The following is a 10037-nucleotide window of genomic DNA, read 5'->3' as shown; positions in this document are numbered from 1 at the left end:
GGGATAAACCCCGGCTGAATGTCTCTGAAGGACTACTTTTTGTCTGACACTGTGTCATTTACACCTTTTCATTTACAAATTAAAGGACGTTGTTAGAGCTGTACAGGCAATCCAGTCCATTACATCCATTGTTCCTGGAAGGCAATTTGTTATTGGAGAACAAAACGAAACTTTTGAACGTTTTAAGTTCAACCAGAGAAATCAAATGGAAGGAGAGACTTTTGAAACATTTCTCGCTGACCTAAGACGACTCTCCAAGACCTGCAACTTTTGTCATGATTGCAGAGATTCATTGATTAGAGACAAAATTGTAACGGGTACCAATGACCAGCAGACACGAACTGACCTTTTGAAAGAAAGACACCTGTCACTAGAAAAATACATTGACATTTGCCGCTCAGTACAAGATGCCAAAACTCAAGGCAAGGCTTTCCAGGACTCAAAAGTTGCAGACATTGCAGCAATCAGAAACAGAGGACAAGCAACAGCATCAACAACGCCAATATTTCAACAAATTAACCCAATGTCAAAAACGCATTCAGACAGACCAAGGTCCTACTCAACTTGTCAAAACTGCGGTTATACCTACCACCCAAGATCGCAATGTCCAGCTCGCCAAGCGAGATGCAACACCTGTGGCAAAATCGGACACTACCAAAAAGTATGTAGGTCAGGAAGTGAAACAAGCGACCACAAATCTAGACCAAAATCCGTATCAGAGGTTCAGTCGCAGGGAGATCCCAACTCAATAGATTTTTTAGGGGAAATATATCAACTATCAAACAGCGAAGACGACTGGACAGTCATAATTCGAATGGATGAAGACTCACACCCTTTCAAGTTGGTCACAGGCGCTTCAGTCACTGTCATGAATGAAAAAGACCTAAAATTCACTCCGAATGAACTGAAAAGATCTGATGAAATTCTCCAGGCCGCAGGAGGGAAAGACCTCAAAGTGCTGGGTTTCACCCAAAAGACTTTGAAGTACAAAGATAAGAGCATTGATAGAAAATCTACGTAGTAACTGGACAGAAACACCCACTACTCAGTCGTGATGCATACATCGAATTGGGATTGATCAAAAGAGTGCATGAACTTGTAGAAACAAAGCCCAATTTCAGGGAAAATTCCCTAAACTCTTTGAAGGATTAGGAAAGTTTAAAAAAACATACACCATCAAATTGCGTGATGGTGTTGAACCACTACATATCTACACATCAAGAAAAATAGCACACCCTCTCATGCCTAAAGTCAAGACCGGTGCGCAAAAATGGTGGTCATCCCCAAACAAAACGGCTCAGTTCGCATATGCATTGATTTGACATCCCTCAACAAAGCAGTCAAGCGAGAAGTTCACTCATTAAAATCTGTAGATGAAGACTTAGCACAGTTTGCAAGCAGTAAGATATTTACAAAATTAGATGCTACATCCGGATTTTGGCAAATACCATTATCAGAAGAATCCCGGGAATAAACAACATTCCTCACACCCTTTGGGCGGTACTTTATGAACAGACTGCCTTTTGGTATTTCGTCGGCCTCTGAAGTTTTCCAGCGCACCATGACCGAAATACTTCACGGTCAAGAAGGATTAGTGTGCCACATTGATGACATTATCATCCATGCTCCAGATCAAGCCACTCACGACAAGCGGGTGCGAAACACTATAAAACTTCTTCAAGACGCAGGTCTCACCTTAAATGAAAAATGTTCCTTCTCCAAGAACTCATTGAAATTTCTTGGCCACATCATCGATGATTCAGGGCTCAGAGTCGACCCAGACAAAGTCCATACCATAACAAATTTCCCACCACCTCAAAATGTTGCAGAATTACAAAGATTTCTCGGCATGGTGAACCAGATGACAAAGTTTGCTCCTGGATTAGAGCCATGACAACCCCACTGCGCTCACTCCTCAAAAAAGATCACGAATGGATTTGGGGGGATTCCCAGGAAAATGCTTTCAAAACCATAAAGCAACAACTGACCACCGCCCGGTGCTAGCACACTATTCTCCAAATCTGAAAACGATCATCGCGGCTAATGCATCAAAGCAAAGAATCGGAGCAGTCCTCATCCAGGTCCAGATAGATGGTTCCAGAAAACCGGTGTGCTACATATCTCACGCCTTGACCGAAACTGAACAGCGGTATGTAGTCATCGAATTGGAAGCCTTAGCTGCAACATGGACTCCTGAAAGACTCAGCGAATATGTTCAAGTTCTTCAGTACACCATAGAGACTGACCACAAACCCCTCGTGCCCCTCTTAATGTCTTAAGAGCTCTCTAAATTACCTCCACGTATTCTACGGTTAGTTTCGTCATCGACTTGCCAAATTTGATATTGAAGTTGTTCATGTCTCGGGAAAAGACCATATTATTGCTGATACTCTTTCCAGAGCACCAACAAGTGTACCTAACGTAGCAGACGTCTGTTTCAACAGAGAGGTTCAAGCCATGGGAGAACAAGCCTTTAATTCACTCCCAGCAAGTTCCCACAAAATGACTGAAATCATAAGTCATCAAAAGGCTGATCCATTGATTACAGAAGTCCGACAGTTTTGCAGCTCCGGCTGGCCAGGTTATATGCCTGCCAACACACTCCTAAAACAATATTGGCACAATCGGCAGTGCTTCACGATCATAAATGATCTTCTTCTTTTCAATAACAGAATTGTCATTCCACGGGACTTAAGAATGGACACTCTAAATCGCCTTCACGAAAGTCATCTTGGCATTACCAAATGCAAAGCCCTAGCCCAAAGCGCTGTCTGGTGGCCCAACATATCCAGTGAAATCGGAGACATGATTAAAAAGTGTAGAGTTTGCGCTAAACTGAGACCGGATGTCAGGAAACCACTTCTTCCTTCCTCTTTCCCAGATCGACCCTGGTCAAGAGTGGCTGCAGATTTGTTCTACCTTAAAGGCAAGACACATCTGGCTGTAACAGACTACTACTCCAAATGGCCTGAAATAAGAATTTTAGAAGAGCAGGCTAGTTCGTGTGTGGTCAACAAGTTAAAGTCCATCTTAGCAACGCACGGCATACCTGATGTCATTGTCTCGGACAATGGCCCTCAATTTTCAAGCTCACAATTCCAAGAATTTGCACGCGACTATGGATTCACGCATATAACGAGCTCACCCCGATATCCTCAAAGCAACGGCATGATTGAGAGAGCAATCCAAACCCTGAAAAACATGTTGAAAAAGCTGATGACCCTTATATCGCATAACTGAATTACAGAGCAACCCCTCTCTTCAACGAATTCTCACCAAGTGAGCTCCTGATGGGAAGAAGACTACAGACAAAGTTGCCCATCCTGAAACAAAAATTACATCCACAACTATTGGACCAAGACGTGCTCAGAGAAAGAGAGGATAGACAGAGGGAAAATATGTGTAGACAATACAACACACGTCACCTCGCCAGAAAATCCCAACCAGAACTTCACCCTGGAGACGAAGTATTCATAAAAGATATGGGACGAATTGCAAAGGTTATCAGGCAACATCCCAACGCTAGGTCATACATTCTTCAGCCTGATAACAACAATTTTCCCATTCGCAGAAACATCAAATCTCTTGTACCCACTGCATCCTCTAATACTCAGGGACTCGAGCAAGATCCCATATCCCACCAGTTCAAACAACAGGCGAGCCCTCACCCGGACTTGCATCGCAACTATCGACCCCCAGGCTGACACTCGCACTAGCAGCTTTGGGAGAACCATCAAGCCACCAAAGAGGCTTGATTTGTAAATCAAAACAAACCATTCAAGGACATCTTACAGGCGACGAGATGATCCTTAATGTTATATTTTTTTTTTCTCTTTCATTCTTCTTTTTGATATAGACATCTCACAGGAGCTGAGATGGTCCTCAATTATATATATATTATATATATATATATATATATATATATATATATATATATATATATATATAATATATTAAAACGATATATATTCTTTCTCGTTCATTTTCCATTGCCTTGAAATTCACGACCTCATGGCGTCGGGTCCACAAATGACATGATTCACACTAACAACATAGGATGAACGACAGGGACTTTACAAAACAGGAACTTTACACAAGTGTTAGGGATTTATCGGAATTGATTAAGAACGTTTTCGCGATCGTCAGGGATGATGGGATAATTGGGAATAACACCTCCAAAAGAGGGGAGATGTGGCATACATAGTAACATGAACGATAACTCTTGAGAACTAACGGGTAAGTCAACACTAACAACGTCACTACTGCATTATCTCATTCGTCTGTAGTGTTTCATTCATCTTGCTTTGTTGTTAAAGGAAAACCGAAACGTCTGTTTCATCTGCTGCCGTATATTAAATTGAAGCTTACATTCAATTTCATATTGGTATTTTTTTCTTCGCGCTTCGAGCAGCAACAATTACATTATGACGAAATGGCAAATTCCATATACTAAAATGAACATAATGATCTTATCAATTTGTGAGAGTCAATATTTCTTTATCAAAATTCAACATGAACTCGTAAGGAAAATGTTCAAACCAGCAGCATAAGATAATAAATTAACCTCTTAAGAAACTCATATTATCTTAAGACATCCTGTCTTTACTTCCTCCACCCTTGTTTTCACTTCCATGTTGCTTGTCTGGGCCTTGGCCCACTCTGGGATCCTTAACTGAGAGGGTACAGTAAAATGTGTTATTCCTTTCATGGAGGATGATTTTTCCATTGTAAATCGCTATCACTGCATGTTATTATGGGCATCTATGTATATTCATTGGCATTAGAATTCTTCCCTCTTAGATGGGATCATGAGCTTGTGCCCAGCAGGTGTAACTTTTAGTGGAATGAACCCCTTACTACCCCAAAGTCGTTTTCGCCTTGTGGTCTATGCCACGTGATTGTATTACTGTATGGTTGGAAAAAATGTTTATCACCCTGTAGATAGGATGCTAGTCTGAAATAAATTACTTTCCGCCAAACCCTAAAGACTTATCCATCCAATTATTTTTGATTAATTCCCTTTCCTTGAGAGGAAACTAAGTTAAAGTTACCAAAACCAAATCAGGAAAAAAAAAATTCATGTCTTTATTTGTTTCTTTTCTCGTTTTCAACATCCTCCACCACGGCCATTTCAGCATGCAGTGCATGAAACAATTAGCACGAGCCATCGTATATTGATTTTGACATTGTCATTACTTGTCGCGGATGTGTTACGTGTGCTGGACATCAAAATAACCGCCAAAAGAGTTGAACCATCCATGGATAACGCCTGACTTACCGTGGATTGGAGTACACATCGATCACGCGGTGAATTTTATGGGTAATAACTGGCTAGTAATGGCCGACGCCCATTCAAATGACCCATGCATTCATGCAACCAGTTCGACATCAACAAAAGCAACAACTAGCCTTCTAGACGAGGATTTTGCTCACTTCAGCTATCCTTACACAATCGTGTCGGACAACTCAACCTGCCTCACTTCTGATGAATTTCAGACATGGTGTAGGGAGAGAGCAAACATCTCACTGGAGCTCCCTATCATCCCGCTACAAACGGTACCGCAGACGCATTGTGAGAAGTTTTTAAAATGCTTTGAGGAAATAGTCTCTTCCGCCATGACAAGCCTTGCAACAATTTCTTATGCACTTTTGTCGCACACCTTTAGCGTCTGGTTCGTCCCCGAGTGAATTGCTTTAAGGACGTCAATTTCATACTTTGATTGTCACCATTCTCCCATCACCCACCTCAACCCATTCTTTACCAGCCATTTTCAGAATTTTCCCAAAATTTCTCACCCACCAACACAAAAATAGAATTTTCTTACTGAAACAGAAATGCAACAAATATATTCTGTGCATAATACTGATCAGCAAAATAAACTCTACAACACAGTGTCACATTTTTATAGCTATAATAAAACATTTGTCTTTGAATTGTGTGATTTATAAAAGAAATCAGAATGATAAAAGTGCTGGTTGGATCGTAACGAATGTTACGATTTTCCTATGGTTGGTAAGGAGATGATTAAATTCCAAACCAGTGATGGCAAAAACACTTTATGAAGTTGGGATACACATTTATTCGTCACGTTTTGGTAATCGAAAGGACGGAGCAGCGAAATGGATTCCCGCTACTGTCACCAAAGAGTTGGGACCCTGTCCTGTCATGATAACTCTACTTCAGAAAAGTGAGTGGAGCAGGCAAATATGTTGGTAACAACAAGAGATGAAGTGAGTAGGAAAGTGCCAGAAGACAATAGAGAATAAAAAAATGGGGGTTTGAACCGCGACCTTACTGGTACGACAACTATATTCTCAACACAAACATATAACAGGAGAATTGCGTATGCTCCGGTATTTGGGGTGAATTTTTAATTCAGAAAAGTGAGTGGAGCAGGCACTTATGTTAACTGCCTGGCCGGGGAGATCGTTGTCGTACCAGTAAGGTCGCGGGTTCGAGCCCCTATAACCGCCGCGAAGTTTTTATTCTCTGTTATCCTCTGGCACTTTCCTACTCACTTCATTTCTGGTTATTATCAACATATATGCCTGCTCCACTCACGTTTCTGAATTAAAGAACTTATCGGGAGGTGTTATGGAGCTGCTCAAGGGAAACTGTTGCCGTAAAAACGGTTAAGAATATTATTTATATCCGATAGTTCATCAGAGTGCCATGTCCTTGAGAAGAAAGCACATTCTGTTCCTCTTTCACATATGATATTATGTCCACCTACACAATTATGTTATTGCAATATATTTTTATATGATTTGATGCTGTCCTGTAATAAATGTTTTTTCTGAAAATTCACTAACCGCTTCCACTTCCAGTGATTCCACAATATTATTCTGTTGCCCTTCCAAACGCAAAAAATGATAAAAATCATTATTATTGTTATATATTATCATCATAAAAGAAAAAAAAAACTCACTAAGAATTTAGAAATATTGATGTTGATAGTTTAAACAGTTCGGCGCGGGTGGTTGGATGGGAGCATCACCCTTGAATCATATACCTATGATGTTCGCATGGGTGTACGATCCGATAGTGATGTCGTTTCTTCTTCTCTTTACTGCCTATCCTGCTTCTTTGGTTTGTGATTGTATTTTTGACAGGGGATTTTTTTTTTCTGTAAATCTTCTGCCTGTTTGTTCTTAGTTATTTATAGTTTAGCTTATATCTTTAGGTTATGATTTTGATTTACATTTGTACTATTTTTGTTAGATTGCTTGTTTTTTTGTTTCAGCGGTCTCTCATATAACCTCATTTGTGTTGGAAGAGACCTAAAGCAATAAACAAAAAAAAAAAAAAAAAAAAAAACAGTTCGGCGGCTATGTGGACATGTGGTATGACACTCGCTTTCGGATCGGAAGGTCCTGAGTTCGAGCCTTGCTCGGCGCATAGTTGAGTCATTGAAAAAGGCTCTTTACTCACATTCTCTCACCGTACTCAAGTGTAAAATGAGTACCTGGCCGTTAACAGCGTTGTCTCTGTCGAAAAAAAATGCAATATCGCCTAACAGGCCTCATGTCTCGTCATTCATGATACATGTTGCTGATAGTCAGGGACCCCTTGTAAAGCGCTTTGGGCACATGCTGTTGATATTGCTCTATATAAAGCTAAGTTTTTTTTAAAACAGGAATCAGCAAGTGACTTTCTACTTGTATTGATAACGACCCGAATGCCCAAACAATTTATCTTATCAATTCAATCTTCAGACAAATTTAAATAAATTCCATCGTGTCAAAAAAAGATGACACCAATTTTTTTATTTCATCCAATCTCTGAAATCAAATTTAAATACGGCCAGTTTTAAACAATCGAATTAATTTTTTAAAATTGCAAATCAAATAAAATAAAATTATATTCATCAACTTTTTGAATATTTGTTTTTGAGTTTTACTTTGGACAATAAGATTACGATTAACTCACTCAATCCTATAAATTTTTGCGACTTTCAAAATTGGAAAAAAAGGTATTAAAATTGAACATGTACATAGATGGTTTTATTCAACTGCCATTAATATATAAAAACAAAAAAAATAGCTTTAAAACTACGCCAATAATTTGTCTCATAAAAATGTAATCAATAGGCATGGAGTAAAAGTAACTCTGAGTATAATCCGGATATAGTCGGTGTTAGGGTTGAGTGAGTTAAGCTTTGAGTTAAACGCAGTTAAGTGAGCATGGATGGAGGGCAGGAACGTTTTATCATCAATGTAGAAAAGAGGTGCGACGGTAGAGCTCAACCCGGTACCTCTGAGTATAATTTCGACACCTCATCCAGCTCCTCTCAATATAGTATTTGTTCCACTGACAGTATCATGTCCGGTCACTCTGACCCCCCAAAATGAATTCTGAAATAAAGTGATTTGAACTACGAACCAAGAGCTATCTATAGTTTCCAGCACCTAGCTAATTCATCTGGGGTAAAACTGTTTTGAGTGGGTCACACACACTCTCACACACAGATATGTTGTTGCTGCTGCTTCTGCTGCTGCTGATGATGATGATTATGATGATGATGCTGATGATGATAATAATAATAATAATGATAATAATAATAATAAATAATAAATAATAATAATAATAATGAATAATAATAATAATAATAATAATAATAATAATAATAATAATAATAATAATAATAATAATAATAATAATAATAATAATAATAATATAATAAATAATGGTGATGATAATGATGATGATGATGATGATGATGATGATGATGATGATGATGATGATGATGATGATGATGATGAATAAATGATAATAATTAATAATAATAATAATAATAATAATAATAATAATAATAATAATAATAATAATAATAATAATAACAATAATAATAATAATAATAATAATAATAATAATAATAATAATAATAATAATAATAATAATAATAATAATAATGGGGATGATAATAATAATGATGATGATGATATGATGATGAAAATATAATAATAATAATAATAATAATAATATAATAATAATAATAATAATAATAATAATAATAATAATAATAACACAATAATAAAATAATAATAATAATAATAATAATAATAATATAATGGTGATGATAATGAGATGATGATGATGATGATGATGATGATGATGATGATGATGGATGATGATGAATGATATATAATAATAATAATAATAATAATAATAATAATAATAATAATAATAATAATAATAATAATAATAATAATAATAATAATAATAATAATAATAAAAAATAATAATAATAATAATAATAATAATAATAATAATAATAATAATATAAATAATAGATATAATAATAATATGATGGATGATATATGATGATGATGATGATGATGATGAGATGATGAGATGATGATGATGATGATGATAATGAGATAAAATAATAATAATAATAATAATAATAATAATAATAATAATAATAATAATAATATAAAATAATAATAATAAAATAATAATAATAATAATAATAATAATAATAATAATAATAATGGTGATGATAATGATGATATGATGATGATGATGATGATGATGATGATGATGATGATGATGATGATGATGATGATGATGATGAGAAAATAATAATAATAACAATAATAATAATAATAATAATAATAATAATAATAATAATAATAATAATAATAATAATAATAATAATAATAATAATAATAATAATAATAATAATGGCAGCGGATCAAAATAAATCAAAGGATCAATGTCTGAATAAAATATTGAGTCTTCTTAACACTAAAATGAAACTGTACAAACGTGAAAAGACCCGGACGCCTTTCATAGACAGAGGGGAGGGGAGGGGGGGGGGGGGGGCCCGATCAAATCGTTTAGTTTATAAGAGGGGTTGATCATGATCCCAACCTTCAATCTCTGCAGTGCGAATATAATCTGAAGACTTAACGGCAACTAACGCCAGATTGCTCCGTACTGCAAAAGACCACACTTCTGTAGACAAGGTATGACCCAACCAAGGCAAAATTAATCTAATTACTAAAGGTGGAGGAAGACTTATTCTATACCC

General features: G+C 36.6%; 2 protein-coding genes across 2 annotated transcripts; both read left to right on the top strand.

The window, feature by feature from the left end:
• Positions 1-205: 205 nt before the first annotated feature.
• LOC144969212 (uncharacterized) lies at positions 206-1021 on the top strand. Its single transcript, XM_078908325.1, has one exon. It carries the CDS (start codon positions 206-208, stop codon positions 1019-1021), a length of 816 nt encoding a protein of 271 aa, XP_078764451.1.
• A 4316-nt stretch (positions 1022-5337) lies between these two features.
• On the top strand, positions 5338-5688 carry LOC144969211 (uncharacterized). The gene has a single exon (XM_078908324.1). The coding sequence runs from the start codon at positions 5338-5340 to the stop codon at positions 5686-5688; it is 351 nt and encodes a 116-aa protein (XP_078764450.1).
• Positions 5689-10037: the final 4349 nt, after the last annotated feature.

The sequence above is a fragment of the Berghia stephanieae genome, chromosome 3 (assembly GCF_034508935.2).
Source record: "Berghia stephanieae isolate SIO BIC M18660-M18661 chromosome 3, UCSD_Bste_1.3, whole genome shotgun sequence".
Lineage (NCBI taxonomy): Eukaryota > Metazoa > Mollusca > Gastropoda > Nudibranchia > Aeolidiidae > Berghia > Berghia stephanieae.
The sequence above is the reverse complement of the archived record's forward strand: the minus strand, read 5'-3'. Positions and strand labels throughout refer to the sequence as shown.